General features: G+C 45.5%; 1 protein-coding gene across 1 annotated transcript; it reads right to left on the bottom strand.

Moving 5' to 3' along the window:
• Nucleotides 1–15,124: 15,124 nt before the first annotated feature.
• Nucleotides 15,125–16,414, bottom strand: KCNJ16 (potassium inwardly rectifying channel subfamily J member 16). Its single transcript, XM_009961061.2, has one exon. It carries the CDS (start codon nt 16,412–16,414, stop codon nt 15,125–15,127), a length of 1,290 nt encoding a protein of 429 aa, XP_009959363.2.
• Between the last annotated feature and the right edge of the window lie 733 nt (nt 16,415–17,147).

Below are 17,147 nucleotides of genomic sequence, written 5' to 3'. Positions count from 1 at the left end.
ACGATTGCCTACTTTCCGCAACCATGCGAGTGCCTGCAGTCACTCATAGTCACTTAGACTCTCCTCCTCCTCCTCCTCCTCCTCATTGTTTCGTCAGTTTACAACTCTGACATTAGCTGTCTTTATATACCCAGTGAAAACGCTTTGCCCAGATGCTTTCTCGTGGAGTACAGGCTTTAGGAGCACACTCATTGCTGATGAATGGTTTCCACTGGCTGTCACTCACAGTATTTGCCGAGTTCCCTCTACTCCAAATGAGGAAGCACTGCACTGTTGCAGCAACAAATACAATGGCCAAATGCAGCTGGTTTTAGAAGCCCGCAGTGTTATGTGTGGAGGATACACAAAATTTACATGATGGGGAGAGGGGAAGAAAGGGCAAATGCTTGTGTATATTGAGCAATCTGGCCACGTTGGGCAATCATATTGTTCATGGGTTATTCTTGGGTGATTCTGCTCATTTTTAAGCAAAAGAAAAGTTGTAAAACAGGTAAGTTTCTTCTGAATTATGAATCTGGAAAAAATCTATAAGAGGGAATGACTGTAATTATTTTGTGAGATGAAGACCATTAAATCCACAGGGTTTGAAAGCCATAGGCACAAATATGACACAGTTCATGTACCTATATTGGAGAAAAAAAATCCCTCATTCATCTGAGTGTATGTGAGCTTCCTATGAACAGCTAAAATAACAACAATTTGACCCACCTTGAAGTACGTGCTCATCTGTGTGTGAGTTGAATAAAGCAAAGCTGTGATCCACTAGTGCTAAGAGATGCTCTGCTGAGAATACCCACAATTTGCTGGGGGGTGGGTTCAACAAATCTCTGCACAATATCCACAAGATGCTACAGATTACAGCCTGACGGTGTAGACTCTTACTCAGCCTTTACTCATGCAAACCAACCGATAAAGACCACTGACCCACCAGACCCAGAGATCCCAGTTCCGCCAATATGAGTAAGACTTACTCACAGCAGTACAGACTGGCAGGTCAGGCCATTTAGCATTTCATACTGAGGAAGGGTAGAGCATATACATCACGACTATTTTACAGCTTCCTTGAAGTTGGAGCAGCGCTGCCCAGAAAGCTCTTCTTAGAATGAAATATTGATCCTAATCTATCATACAGATAACAAGAACCGTAACAAAGCCGTCTCTCATCTGCATGGACCTCAGCAAGAGAAGTGCTTCCAAACCCCCCAAACAGGGAAGTTGAAGTTACAAGAAAAGTTTCTAAAAAACCCTTTCCTGTTGCAACAAGCCAGGACAAAGAGGGTGAGAAACAGCTGAAAACTTAACCCTCAAGAGTGAGGGAGGGTTTGTTTTCCTCCTCTCCATGAATGGTTTTCTAATTTGATGCAGCCTAGCTCCAGAAGTCTCTTACTGCCTCACTACAGGGCCTCCTGACCGAAATAGTAGCAGAGCTATGTGAAATGGTCATGGTCTGAGGAGTTTTCAAGATAAGATCCGCTATCTGCAGAAGAAACGGTACCAAGGGTTAAGAAGGGCTCTGGGAAGGCAGAACGTTCGTATTTCATACCAGTGTAGGAGGTGTAAGAAAAGGAGCCAGCGACAAAGCGGGATGCTTTTCTTGGACAAATTTCAGCCAGGCCATATCAGTGAAAGAAGGGGCTTTCTCTCCTCGTATTTTCTGTTTCTTGGCATCGTTCTCACCGTTGCCCATCGTAGCCACCCTGTCCTTCAGCCTTGCAGAGATCTGCAGGTGCCCTGTGGAAGCAAATTTGAGAGTTGTATTGCAGGCATAGTCCTTGCCAGCTGGGACCAGAGGCTTTAGCCCTTGTCTTACTGCACGGGAGATGTTATTAAATTGCTTTTTCTGTCTTGGCGGTGAAATGACCTAATTATCAGATTGCATTAGTCTTCATCGCTTTAAGTGGCCAAATCTGCTTTGGTTCTCAAGGATTTTATTGCCAGCTGAAAATAGCTTAATTGTATTGTACTTGCAAAGAAAACACGGTCTGGTAGAATCAAAGCAGTCGGTTTCCACAAGATGAGAAGAAATGCCATAAATAACGCATTGGGCTTTTTTTTTTTGGTCTCACCATTTCCATGCATGTAAACTGGCATAAGTTAGCCTTTCTTCTCTAGCCATTAAGTCAACTGGAAAAAATTCATCAGGAAAAGGTGGTTTTCCCATTCAGAGTAAACCCCTGGGGTTTAGACATTAACTGGATCTTTATAGGTCTAATGCTGGGATCTCCAAGGAGAAATGAAGACCCGTTGGTAACAGAAGGAGCGGGTACATCCAATGAAAATCCCACAGAGAGACGGTTATATGTTTGATAAGACTTGGGAGAGCAAATAAATATATTTTGTACTTTGCAAGCAAATAGGATATACAGATGTGCAGCCAGTGACACAGTTATATTGGATAATAACATGTTCGTTCATAGAAGGGGTGAAATATGACATAGGGAATTGAGTTGTTTTATGTATCTGAGAATAGTGGAACTCACACACCATTTCCATTTTTTTTTCTCTCTTTCTTTCACAGATACTCTGTGTCCAAAATCTCTGCTTAAGATTTCAGGCTTTCTTATTTGGTCTTACTCTAGAGTCAAATCACCAGCCAGTGACTATATTTTGAAAAAAAAAATTAAGTACATACTTCCAGTCTTTGCTGCTGCAGATGCTGGGTGCGGGAAGCAAGGTGAAGGAATCTTGAAATAATGAGCTACAAACAGTTATCCATAGCTAAAAGTAATGGTACACAACTAGCAATCCAACAGCAACCCAAGAAGTTCTGCCAAAGAAAACCTGTTTCCAGCACTGTATTCCATGTGGCTTGGTTCCTAATAAAGAAAGATGCCTAATTTAAAGGATCTTTAATTTCCAACTAAACTTTCAGACCCAACAAAACATGATAAATACCTGTTGGTAAGAAGTGGGTTCTCTCAGCTCTCAACACATGCTTCCCTCTGCAGGGTCAAAGGCCTTAAAATGATGAGGAAATGTGAATCTGTTATTGAGTGTACACCTTGCACATCCTTTATTTTCTAGAAGCCTTGCTGTAGCAGGACAGTTGTATTGCCGTTTAGTAATTTATTTTCACAATTTAGGGTTGTGGATAATCTTTCAGAAATGCAATAAACTTAAGGGGACATCTAGCACTGTTTGTGACATGGCAATATTCTATATTTTTCCTTGTCCAGCCAACAGTCAACTGTGGCAATTTGTCCTCAAAGGCAGCAGTGGGGAATGTATGTTTGGATAAAGAAGAGGGACGTTAGTATAAGTGATAAAACTGACCAAGCAATTACATATTAATAAGGCTAATATTTTCCTATTAATCTCAAAGTTATCTAATGATCTTCCCTAGTTCCCATTCTTTGGATATCTCAAGGGAAAGGAAGTTAATGGTTAATAAAACTTGCCAGAGTGGTGAGAACATGCCCACGGAGCTGACGGAGGGAACTTGACAATTCCTGGAAGGAAAAGGGTTAAGAGCCAGCAACTTACACATACAGAACGGTGTGACTACACTTTCATTCTCTCCCTTACAGGCTTCAGTTGCTGGTGTGACTGGCCTGTCAGATTTTCTAAAATCAGGATAGGCTCATGCTCAGCTGAACAGAACAGGGTAAGAATATCTTTGTATTTCTCTGGCTTGCAGAAACTTTCGGTTGTGTCAATACTGTGTGTAAGCAGGAGGGCTCTCGAGGGAGTAGATATTCATAGGTTTTCCAACGAGTCCCCTACTGTGGGCTGTCACTAGTCAAGTCACCTACTTGCTCAAAAGCCCACGTGGTGCTCAGCCAACTTTCAAGCTTTCATGGGCAGAGCCCACTGCGCTCACAGTGGCTGGGTCCGTCCCCCGCGAGCAGGAACGAAACCTCAACCTCCTTCCGTGGGGGTTATCAGCGTTTGGCGAATTGATCCATGTAAATAGTCACTGGCTGAGGTGTGAGGGTGGGGAGAGCTGCAAGGGTAAAGATTTGCCCCTGCAGCATCTTACCACCCCCTTCCCGGCACAACAGCATTCTGGTTAGCAAACAGAATGTGGCAACCTACCTTCTGGTGTTCTGTGTAGGATGGGGAAGGGATAATGATTACAGACTCGTGTTTCCTCTAATTTCACCATGGCTGTAAGAGGAGGGATGAAGCAGAGATCGGCTTTGGCCTTTGTCACTGTGTGTGTGCCACCACAGGCGGAAATGTGGAAAATTTCCAATGGGAAAGGGAGTGGCAAGAAAGAATAAAAAGTCAATTGCGATAGAGCTAGAAACTCTTCATCTTTTCTAACCAACATTAATGCAAATTACATGCCTTTTCTGCAGCTCTCCCTCTGACCCATTCACATTACACAACTTGGTTCACCAGAGTGATTCAAGTTGGGCAGCTTCACTTTCTCAGGGGGTGTTTGGTAGTACCTGAGAGAAAGATGATGTGAAATATGTGGGTACACGATGAAACCAGCTTCCAACAGCGGGACACTATACCCAGAAGTGACTCAGAGAACCTCCGTTAAAACCCTGCATGGTTTTCCTGTATTGCAACATGCATATTGCATTTCTGCTGACGATTATTTATTATCACTGTACTTCATTACCTATCAGTGTATCTCCTCTCGTGAAAACTACATTTATAAACTCAGCAGGATCTGATTTGTGTTAACACTGCATAAACTATGGCTCTCCTTACTTTCGCACACTTTTTATTTTAGTGTATTAGCTTAGATGCACGTCCTCACTGTTTTCTATCAGTTTGTACCAAAACCCAACAATTTGCCTGGAGTCCATGGCCACAACGTAAATGACGATATCAGAGTTTATTTTCTCTCCTGGAAAGCAAATAAACTTTGCTAAAAACAGGGAGTTAGATCATGGGCCATTGTGAAAGGAGAAACACAGTAGAAAACAAGTTTAAGTTTCCTGAGGAGCCAGCACTGTGCCCATTGACATCAAATGTGAGCTTCCACCTTGATGGCAGCAGTGCAGACCGCTCCCTGAGAGGAGACGGGGTGACTGTACGTGTGTTTGTGCTGGCTGTCTCAAAGCACTGTCAACAATGATTGAACACAGCAATTCCTGTACCGGGTTTACAGGTACACCAAAGAGGGTCCTCGAGCTGCTGGAGCTGGTGTTGAGCAGCCCCACCTTGACTGGGAGAGCCTCGAGACCTTTCATAACCATGACAGCATCTCTTCCCCTCCCTGTGCCTGCACCTCCCCAGTCAGGAAGCCAAGCCGAGCAAGGAGAGCCCGGCCGGGAGACACGTCACCCGGGCAATCAGAGGAGTAGATCGTTGGCACAAAATGGCAGTCCAGCCCCGCTTGTAACTCCTGCACGGCTGGGAAGGAGGTAGACAAATTAAATTAGCTGGCATCTTTCTAAATTTCCCTCAGAACTAAAATTGAACAGATGAGTAAAACCAAACCAAGCTCAAACTGTTGGTTAAACTTCCTGATATTGTTTTTGACTGATTATTTGGACCAGCCCTCCGAGGCCCACGCACTAAAACACCTCTGTCGTTTGAAAAATCTGTCGTCAGAGAGGAAACAATCTTCAGCAAGTAAATGCCACAGCTTCCTTTCTTCTCCTATCGTGATCTTGTGCTGCTTATTTGTTTTTCTGATGCCATTTTGTGCCTCCAGGCTAAATTCTGCCTTTCATTTATGCAGATGCACAGGGGAAGAAGGACGCCTCACCTAGCCTTAGGCATCCTGCCTTAAAATTTGGGCCAAACTGCACGTCCTGTGCTGTTTGGGCCTGATCAAGATGCACAGACAGAGGGAAAGGATGGCTGCAGAAGGAGGCTCTCCCCTGTTTTGCACTAGGAGATGTTGCACCTCAGAAGGCATGAGCCATGCGTTTCTTTGTAATCTCCCTAATACTCCAAAAGTTGGCTTTGATCCTCCGATATTATTTGAGCTAATGCCCAAACCCTATTAAGCAACCTTGTGACAGAGGCTGGAGGGGAAAGGATTGTGCCATTTCCCATCAAGTATTAAAAAAGCAGTGATAATGTTGCTGCAGCCCACAGCCACTGTGAGACCCCCTGCCGTCACAGTGCGCCGGTGGCAGCACAGGTCCCAGGAGCCGGGTGCGAATGGGTGCTGCAGAGGGCAGGCTGCCTGGGAGGGGGCAGGGCTGCCGGTCCCTTCCCTGCCCGCAGCCTGGGCTGGCAGGAGTTAGCATTTTCTGCAGTTTGTTGTTGGCATAAAGTGATGAGCAGAAACGTGCCGCCAGCCCGTAGCTCACGGCAAAGACAGGCTGGTTACAAGAAGTCCACGTTCCTCCTCAGAGGCCTCAGACCAGAAAACCTTTATTCGGAGAAGCGCTTTGATACATATTTCACTTTAATCTAAGCACACACTTAACTTGGGAGCCAAGTGCCTACTGAGGCCATCGGTAACGGGCTCCGGCAGAGGGAACATTCAGCACCCAGGGTCTGACTACCTTGATTTGATAAAGGCCAGAGATCACATGTAGAGGCAGTCAGTGGCAAAGAGTAAAGAGTGAGAGAGCAAGCGAGAGAGACAAAGAGATGAAGAGAATGAACAGAGGCTCGTCATGTCGCTTGTTACAGTACTGGAAGGTGCTTGTGCTCTCTGACAGCAAAGGTGACATAAAAAAACCTTTGCTGAACAGACCAGACCAGAGCACAACGGGCCAGCTTTGTTCATCTTTCCTGACGGGGTGACTCCAGCGCTTAGGATCGAGTGCCAGCAATGTCAATCATTTCTGGGTCTTTTGTTAAAAAAAAAAAACCAAAACACAAAACAATCCTCCAAGATTAGAGAATTTAGAAATCACCAACCAGCTCGTCTTTCCCTAATCGCCATCTGTGATGCTGGTCACCAGAACCTCCAGGGGAAGCCAGGGTGGGTGCACAAATAAGGTGAGCATACTTGAAAGCACAAGTGAATGCTGCAGAGAGCTGTTTGCTTTGCATTATTCACACTCTTCAAGCTCTGGCAAATTGCTTTTCCTCTAACCATACTTCACTGTAATTTTTTCAAGCTGAACTGGTTTAGATAGAAGAAGTGTCTGTTCTGAATCTTCATTAGAAATGTCAATTGACTTTGAATCTTTTTGGAAGGTCCAGAAAGAAACAGAAAACTTTCAAGCATCTTTGTGCTTTTGGTGTCTGGAAGTGGCTCCTCTCACAGGAGAGAAAAGAAAAGACGCAGATCTTTTTGAGTAATTTAATCCGTATAAGGTAATTTACTACAAGGCAACACTTCAGTACTCAGTGCTTTTATTTTCCAGCACACAAATATCCTTGACCTTGCTCTTCTCTAGCCTGAGCTGTGTCTCGGCTAACTCTTGCAAGAAGTCTCCCTAAGGAGCAAATCTACAAGTCAAAGCCGTGACTTCCTTTGCTCAAAAAAGGACCCAGAAGACTGGATCAGCTGTATGTATCTCCTCCCTTTATATGGTTAGGCTGTTCCAGCACTTTCATCATCTCAGGTAAAATTAGCACTCTAGTAATTACCCTGGGCCAAATATACAGCTGGTGAAAGTGCACATATTTCAGAGGGATGAAACCGGAGATGGAATTGGCAGGCACCATCCCCTTTTCTTAGGGCTAATGTAAGGAAAGTGATGGGAGCTATTTCAGTCCCACATCCACACACGTAGACATACCCTTACATGCGACGCTTCCCCTCTGCTGTGATTTTCCCTGCGAGAGCTTCGCACCCAACTTCCTGAGGCTTGCCAATGCCAGCGTGAGGTTTTCTAAATCACCCCTCCACATCTTTGGTGCAGACCCTATCAAAGCAGGTCTGTGGTTTTTGGTCTTCTGCGCTATCAGTCATAGGTTTGCTGGAGGGTGTTGGGAAACAGCTTGTGGCTGGCGGTGCGTAAAGGTGCGCAGGGCTGATGTTTTGTGTGATTGTGAAGAACTGTATTTGGTGGCTTTACCTGGTACTTCTCCAAAAAGAAGGATAAAATGGGAGGAAAGAGAAAGAAGACCCAGTGAGGCGAAGCCCTCTGACAGGGTGGTTGCCAGCTCGGGAGCGGCACTCTGCTGTACCTGCTCGAATGAAACAAGCGGCAAAAGACAGACGGATTATTTGCCTGTGGGAAAAGCGATCACTGAAGAGAAGAGGTTTTAATCAGTATATACAGTGAGCAATTCCAAGAGCTGCGAAAAAGTACTTACCAAATTCCCTTTCCCAACTCACATCCTACCACAGGTCACGCTGGAAACCATCTCATTGAAATTGGTGGGGTCACAATTATTTAACATGAGTAAGGCTCTTGACCTGGGCGGGCAAGGAAGGTTTCCCCTTGGGTACACTCACCAGGGTCTTTTTTGATTTCCACGGGAAGAGCTGAAAAGAGACCTACCCATTTATGCATCATTCCTGTTTTTCATGCCCCATTTAGGGCATGGCTACCACAACGAAGCATTTATCAGCCAAAATTTGTGCTAGAGACACCCAATATGGACATTTCACCCAGCCGCAGTACAGAGCAGTGGTGCTGGGGGGGCTTTGGGACAGTCTCCTCTCTACCTCTGCTTTGTACAATGGTCACATAAAGGCCATCGGCTCATTTTGGCACCTGGACCAAGCAGGAATCGTGCCGAATGAACATCAGACCAAAAATAGTTCCTCCCCTGTCAGGCAAGTCTGAGAGACACCCTGTGATCAAAGATGGGGAAACACGAGGAACAAATACAATGCCCAGTAGTCGCAGCAGACCAGCTGCCTGACAGTTGTGGAGCTTCCTACACACGCCGCTGCGAAGGAGAGTCTGAAGAAAGGATGTGAAGAAGGATGATGATATAGATGGTTCAGCAGATGTTTAATTGGAGCTACTCCCATGCGTGAGAGAACGCACGAAGCTGTTCAATGGAAAATGTGCATTCAGAAGTGGACATGGCACTGAATATGAGATAATTATTAAGGCATTTCTATTTTGGAGCCCTTCTGTGTGTAGTTTTACATAATAAACTTTAGCGTTGCCTTTCTACACGCACACATGTTCCCTGGTCCAAACAAACAAGCGGCTTTTTGCTTCTTGTCACTGATACCTCTTGAGGTAAGTATCTTTGGCCACAAATAGATCGTTGCCCTATTTGAAAAGTTCCTGGTGGAGAGTCGCCAGTTTTGACTGGCTATATATACCTAAGCTGGCAAATCAAGCAACCTCTCAGCTTTTGCTTCTATATATAAAGAGGAATGATATAGAATAAATCAGCTGGACGGAGCACATGTCAAATCAATTTTTACACCAAAATCATTTTCTTTTTTGAGTTGTGATTTATCCTGCCGAGCCCGAGGAAGCCCCAACCTCTGGTCCCAAGTTTGCCTGGGATGGTCAGGCCATACCAGGAGTTTGCCGACAACAGGTTCTCCGCTTATGCCGTGGGGGTGACGGCCGCGGACCCACTGGCGGGGCCAGCCCGCCCGCCGCGCCTCCCAAACCGCGGTGACGGTGCAACCCCCCAAAGCGGGCCCCGAAGGAGCGCCTGAAACCGGGAAACTGGGGTGGGGGCTCAGCAGAAGGGGTTCCTTTGAATTTATGGCGCTTTTCTCCGAACAGATGCTCTCGGGAAGCCACTCGGCGCCGGCGAGCCCCCCCCCCCCCCCCCCCCCCCGGCACCGGCCGGGGCGAGTGGTGAAGGGCCGGGGCGGGGGGGGGGGGGGGGGGGGGGGCGCGGCCGCTCCGCCGGGTGCCACCAGGTGGCGCCCAAGTGCCCGCGGCGGCGGCGCGGCGCCGGCGGTTCGGGCGGCGCTGAGGGGCCCCCGCGGTGGCGGGAGCGGGGCTGGGCCGGGGCCGGGGCCGGGGCCGGGGCCGGGGCCGTGCTGGGGCGGCGGGGCCGGGGCTGGGGTTGGGGCGGCGGGTCGGGGCTGGGGGTGTGCTGGGGCTGCGAGGCCGGGGCTGGGTGGCGGGACCGGGACTAGGGCCGTGCTGGGGCGGCGGGGCCGGGGCTGGGTGGCGGGACCGGGGCTCCGAGGGCGGGCGGGGTGATGATGAAGGGCTGGGAAACACGAAGGTGGCGTGTGGACGTGGCTGAGAGCATCCGAGGTTGGGTTTGTGCTGCGCCCAGCAGGGTACCGGACGCGGGGGCACACCGGGGTAGGAAACACTTGGGCGTTTCTGACAGTTTTAGGCAACGCTGTGCTGTGGAGCACGAAGCAAGCGGCGACTGGCAGGTGGCAATATCACAGCTTCGAAACCTCCTGGCTTTCTGCGGGGTGATTCCAAAATGGAATTATCCAACTTCATATCTCTTTTGCCTGATGTTTGTCTGAGTCCCCCATCGTCTCCTCAGCCACAGGGACTGACCCCAGGAAAAGATTTAAATGCTGGAAGTAGCTCCCGTGTTGTGACTTTAAGCCCCAAGAAAACATCGATCCACATTTTTCAGCCCAGACTAAAACTGTAACCGCTCCTTGTTCTGTTCTCGTTTCATTTCTGTCATGTTTCCTCTTGCCTGCTTGGAAGTGAATCTGTTGTCAGATGCTTCCCTAAATGGGCCTCTTAGGCCCAGCACAAAGACACAAACTCTTTCTGTTCGCAGGTTCCCAGCTCAAAACAAACAAAGATTTAAAAGCTAAAAAAAGCTGACAAGTAATTTTTTCTTCCCACACAAACACCTCTGATACCCTGAAAGGTACCTGTTATTTCCTGAAGCGAGTGGAACTGTGCAACCGTAATGCTTCAGGTTAGGTAGGCAGCCGAAGCCAGACCTCCTGCACAATGCGTAAGAAACAAGGGATAAACAAAGGGATATATATGCCCCACATCTGAAAATCAACTTCACAGAAAATATGCACTAAATGATACATGATAATGGGGAAGGAAATGCCAGCTGCCTTAATGAACGGTGGTAGGCAAAGCTGGAAAAATAAATTGTATAATAATCTCATATTATATTCCCTTTGACACAAACTAATCTTGACCCAGAACAATAGTGCTACTTTCCAAGAGAAAATAACCGAGATGCAGCTATAATCATGATACAGGAGTCCAACGCAAAGTGGTTTGTATGTTCTCTCTGTCGTTAAAATTTTGCTTCATCTGGTAAATTTTGTGGAAAAGACGGGAAGAGGGTGAGCAACTTCCAGCTGAGGCAGAAAGAAAGGCCAATTACTGCCTCTTGGGGGCCGGGAAGAAGCTGCTGAACTTCAACCCAATGTATTGGCTTTCTGCTGAAGACCCAAGGAGCACTGCTCCAGGAGAGCAGGAGGGTCCTTGTGTTTCACTTCAGCTCCCAACTCACCGAACAGCCCAGAATGCAGCCAGGCTCGCACTTCTGGGCCGGTGGGCACTTTCATCCATTCTTTAGGGAGGGCACAAGGGATAGGGCTGCGTTCCTGCCGTGAGCCTGCGTGTGTTAGCACTTTTGTTGGGTTTGCGAGAGGCTTGCTGGCTTTTGCATTGCTCAGCTCTGCAATGGGGATGGATTAGAAAAAAAAAGCCAAATGGAAATCGTTGGGAAACATCCTCATCTAGAAAGAGCAGATGGATGAGGAAAATTCTCCCTCCTACTTGCCCAAAGCTGCTGTAGACCAGTGCATTGCAAGAGTCTTTCCTAGGTCCTCTCCCAGGCAAGGAGAACTGGGTCTACCAAGAGCGCAGTCAGGCCCCATCTAAACGATAGTTGTGGAAGGAGCCTGCACATTTTGTGTGGTTGTGTATCCCTTCTGCACCTCTGTCCGGTCCTGTCTTCTCCACCTGGTGCTACCGAAGATCCTTCACCAGGTGAGGAGGTTGCAGGAAAAGTATGCAAGCTCTGGATGCAGCTGCCATGCAGAAGCGTGTGTGGGTATGTCTGTGAGTGGGGCTTTGTTTGGCTTTTTGTTTCCTCCAAACAAACGGAGCGCATGATAAGGAGCTTCCACAGAATGTATGTATATCTTTTGTGGGTTTGCTTGTGTTTTGGCATCTTTTAAAGTCAAAAGACTACTCTGCACCTTATAAATCTTTCCATAACCTCTTAATGCATCAGATATGGAAGCTCAAAACTGTGGCTGAAGGGAAGTAAAATGTGCTCCCACAAGGTGTGTGGTAGAGGCATGTTCTTTATTTCTGTGTCTTTATTCATAAAAATGCAATGCATGCTTTGCTATACATTATTATACATAGTTTTTATACTGTGATAAATATAACTAAAATATCAAACAGTGAAACCCAGAAAAAGCCAGACTGGTTGAGACCAGTGGTTCAACCAGTATCCTGTCTCCAGCACTGGCTGGTATCAGATGCTGTAGATAAAAGTAGAAGAAACTGTATAGTAGCCTGTTACGAATTAACATGCCCAGGAGAGAAGTTTCTTCCTGACCCTCATCAGTTAGTGGTTGACTTACATGCCAAAGCATACATTACTATACATGCTCACGTATTTATGTCTATCTATACCAAGAAGCATGTGACAAAATGCTAAATCAGACTCCTGGTACTTTCACTTACAGGAAAGTCATTCCAAGGAAAGAATTTTTTTCACCACAACAGGCTCACACAGTGCATAGCTGGGAGAGGGAAAGGCAGCCGAGATTCGCAGATTAATAGGGGAACCTACTTTTACAAACAGCACCTGAAATAGGCACTTTTGGAAGATATTTTGGGGATTTTGATTCTGTATCTCAGTAGTATCTCCTCTCTCTGAGCAGATCTCTGACCAGATAAGCCAATTTCATGTTAGGCATTCCCTTTTTCTGAAGATCTAGGATCACAGAAAAACAGGGTTGGAGAGTTCAAGGCAAGGTTGACCATTCTCTACCACTCCTGACAGCGTTTTCTCCAGCAGGCTCCTGAGAGCCACCACCACAGAGATGATACCCCACAGATCTGTAAGTGCTTTGCCTTCTTTATGACAGTGTTTCCTAATTAACTTCAATCTCTTTGGCTTCACTTTAAGCCCAAGTTTTCCTGTCCTACCCACCAGATACAGGCAACAGATTGTCCTTCTCTTTTGAATTGCAACCGTTGTGTTTGAGAACTGTTTCTTTTGTTTCCTAACCCCTTTTCGGACTGAAACACCTTATTTCCCTACTTCCTCATCGACATCTTTTTGAGATCTCCGGATTCTCTTCAAATTGTTCCATGTCTTTCCAGAAGTGCAGTGCCCAACATCAAATAAAGTAACCCAGCCAAGATCTTTCAAGGACAGAGTATGGAAGGATTACGTCACATGTCTTAAAGGTTATATTCTGTTTTGTACAATCCGGATGGTGTTTTTTCCAACACCACATAAGTACTGAGATCCTTATACATTTTCCTACGTTCCTTTCCATTTTTTTCAGACTGTTTCCCCAATGCCTGCCAGTGCTCAAATCCAGGATACAATAAGATGTTTTCTACTGGAGTTACAGATGGATGCTGATGATGATTCAACATATAAAATAGGTTCATTAATGAGCTTCGGAATAACCACCTCTGCCCAGGCTTGTTAATATGCTTGGTTCTACCTAAAGGGATCACATCTATCCAAAGATGAGTGCTAGCAGAAGAGAAATGCAAGATACGTTAAAATAATGCAGCCATACTACTATATGGAGTAAATTTCAGGAAACAGAAAAAAGATTCAGCATGCTATTTTTCTTCATTAAATGTGATGAGCTCCTAAGAACTTTTATTTAGTCAGAATGATGTGAATGACTCGTCAGACCTCATTTTTGCAGCCTAAAGTTAGCCAGCATTTCCACAACAGTCATCTCATCTCCTTCAACAATAAATGGAGAGGGATGAACATTTCCAGGATAAACACATCCTCTTGCCTTCAACTCCCTAAAAAGCCAGAGTAAGATGGGCTGAACTCCCCTGTGAATACAGAAGAACACTCCAGGAACCACAGAGAGCCTCAACCACTAGGCAAACACTTAATTTCTTGAATGGCTGAGGTCAGGTAAGATAAATCCCATTTTAGGCAACCACAAATTCAGAGATAATTATTTTTACGCTAGCATGATAATTAAACACAATGCCAATTAACCGTAATCATCAGGGAAAAAAAGCATGATGAGATACCGCTTATTGAATCATTACAGAGATGTGCAGAGCATGGAACTTCCATGTCACAGACAACTTCAAAACATTAACAACTTCCTTTTTTTCCAAATTGAGCTGAGTTTCTCTGTGAAGGATCGTTTTTACACAGTCATTTCAGATGAATAAAAATATTTCATGTTGACAAAATCACACTGTTTGGTCTCCAGATTGATCTTTGTCTTTTTAAAGAAGCATAACGTACTAAAAACAAAAGCAAGGCCGACATTCTGAAATGAAAGATGTTTTGATTTAAAATATTGCACAGCTCACTCTAAAAACACAAACTTCTCTCTGAGGCTCAACCTGATTTTGCTGATTCCGATTTCAAACTTGAGGTCTCTTTTTGATTTCTGAGCAGTGCAAATGAGCCAGTTTGGCCAGCCCTCCTCGCCGTCAGAGCCACGTAACAAAATCTTCATGCAGCCCCAAGCCAGCTGCCGTACCGCATACCTCGAGCTGCTGAGGGAGCGGCACTTCTGGGAATGGCTCATGACTAGGAAATGAGAAAAGCTCTGCAGGATCCCACTGTGGATCGCACAGGACTAGGCAGGGTGTAAGCAGCTTTCCAAAGCTACCCGGTAATACCGGGTTCAGTTATTCTTGCCAGTTCACTCCTTCCTACAGAGAACAGCCCCTTAGATTCACCCATGCAACCCTGGGCTGAGGGCTTCTTTTGAACTGCTAGAGAGGTGCAATGAAAGAGTAATCGTTTGTGATGGTGGTGAGGGAGTTTCAGAGCCTCCTAGAGGGACTGGGAGCTGGCTTCCCAAATAAATTAGGCAGCTTTGAAAAATCTGACCTAGAGGGCACACTGCACTGTTTTTGTTCCCTGCCTAGATCATTATCTATCTCTGGGTACGTCCAACATTGGTCCCTGCAGGGTAATAAAGTTTACAATAAGTTTGCTCAAGTGCAGTAGCTGTCTAATCAACCCAAGCGTAAGCTGTTTTCTTGTGCCAATGCTCATCTGTTACTGATACCCACACTAACCAGTATGAAGCTCCTTCTAGCAGCTCAGCAACATCTTACAACGTGGTCATACTGTCAGTGAGGTTTACAACATAAATACTTGTGCATGTGAGTTCATTGTTTATATTCTAAAAGCTACAACGGGAGAATTTGTTGGAAGTGATTTTAATTGCAGTAAAAAGCTAGATTTGGGACTCTATTGACAGCCTGCTTAAGGTCATGGCAGCTTTCTGATAAGAAACTTCTCCAGAAGGGTGATTGCCAGCTGTCACTGGGTCTTCTGGATCTTCACAACTGGTGATAAGGGCAACTGCACTAAATGACTTCTGGTTAGTACTAAATGACTTGACCTCCAGTGCTGATGTCTCTGCTTCTTTTTCCTGTGTCTTCTCAGTTCGATTCCATTCTTGCTCCTTCCGATCCAGCTGCATGGCACTGCAGTGAGGAGCATAAACTTCTGTGGTTTCCTCAAACTGTAGGCAATCCACCTTATAGTATTTTTTCTTTACATGTAAGACATCGTTAAACCTATGGCCCCAAAGAATCTCTCTGGGGACATACGAGCTTCTTGACTGATGTGAAGTTCCTGTTGAATCACCTGTGTAGACAAACGTGACCAAGATTTCAAAGTTGTCCTTGGCCAGAGCTTTCCGGTCTAGACCATACAAGGGGCTCTCACTATCAATTTCATGTACAACTGTCACTGGTGTAACAAGTATGATCTGGTCATTTAGCAGCTTCAAGTCCTTGTATTCCATCGTCATTCTCCCCTCCTTGTCTTCCTTGTAGCGCAGCAGCTGAGCCCGTACAGAGCCCTCAACCATGTGATTTGGTCGGAAATCACCAATGCGCCACATGAGGCAAAATTTATCATCCCTTAAGCCAACTACTGCATAGTAGCTGAAACGAATGGTTTGAGCTCTTTTTCGAGCCGTGGCCATTTTAGCCAAGGCTGCTCCGATTATGAAGGTGTCAATAATGCAGCTCAGTACTGACTGCAGGATAACCATGAGGATTGCAACGGAGCACTCTTCTGTAACACAGCGGTAACCATAACCGATGGTCGTTTGGGTTTCAAGGGAGAACAGGAATGCTCCTGTGAAGCTATGGACGTTTGCGACACACGGGGTTATTTCTTCATCATTGAATAAATCTCCATGTTGGATTGCTATCAGCCAGAAGACTAGTCCAAAGAACAACCATGAAAGAACATACGACAATGAGAATATCACAAACATATGGCGCCACTTGATGTCCACCAGTGTGGTGAAGATGTCCACTACGTAGCTCTCCCATTCCCCAAAAATGTGTTTGAAGTACACATTGCAGCTGCCATCCTTGTGGAGAAATCGCTTCTGCAATCTTTTCATCCCCATTTCAGGGCTTTCTTGACAAGCGCCTTGGTATCTGATCTTATTTCCCTGTATGCTTACAGGCCTATAGCAACCACTCTGTTCAGTCATCTTTCTCATATCTGCCTCGTGGCATCAGTTTACAGAACACACTTGTGGTCCCAGGGGCTATTTGTTTTCTTTGTTCATTGGAAATCTATGAAATAAAAGAAAAAGTTTATTTTTGTTTTAATTTCCTATGCCAGAACTGTGTAACATCAAATCTAAATGCATTCACTTTGTGGCCATCATGAGCAGTTTTCTGAAGAGTACAGATTCTGACATTCATTACACAACATAGCTCAAAAGCTTAGGCCTGGAAACATGAGGCAGCTAGAAATTAAACTAATTAGAAATTTCCATATCAATCCTAAAATTTGGTATGTAGACGAAAACAGAAATCAAAAACCCACTGTGAATATTTCTTCTAATGTTCTGGCGACGTAACATTCAAATCAGGGTGGGCTCTGAAGAACAGTCACAGGAATGGCATGAACCCTCTTAAAGTTAGCCAAATATTTGAGGTAATTAATTAATTGTTTGTTGCACGTTCATTTGTTTTCCTCCATTAGAAGAAATGTGTAGGAAAACACCCTCATTTAGACATAAGACTTCAGTAGTGTGGGCAGACAAGTTCAGTGCTAATGTGTTTTAACCAGAAAATGTATCAAACACACAATCATTCATCATTATTTGTGTTTCAGTATTGCCCAGAAAAACCTGGTCATGGAACTGAACTTTACTGGGCTGGTGCTAGAGAGACATATTTGTTCAATTTGTAGAAAAGTATTTACATTGCAAATGAAAAAGAAAG

Source organism: Leptosomus discolor, chromosome 15, assembly GCF_034619465.1.
Source record: "Leptosomus discolor isolate bLepDis1 chromosome 15, bLepDis1.hap2, whole genome shotgun sequence".
In the NCBI taxonomy this organism is placed as follows: domain Eukaryota; kingdom Metazoa; phylum Chordata; class Aves; order Leptosomiformes; family Leptosomidae; genus Leptosomus; species Leptosomus discolor.
The sequence above is the reverse complement of the archived record's forward strand: the minus strand, read 5'-3'. Positions and strand labels throughout refer to the sequence as shown.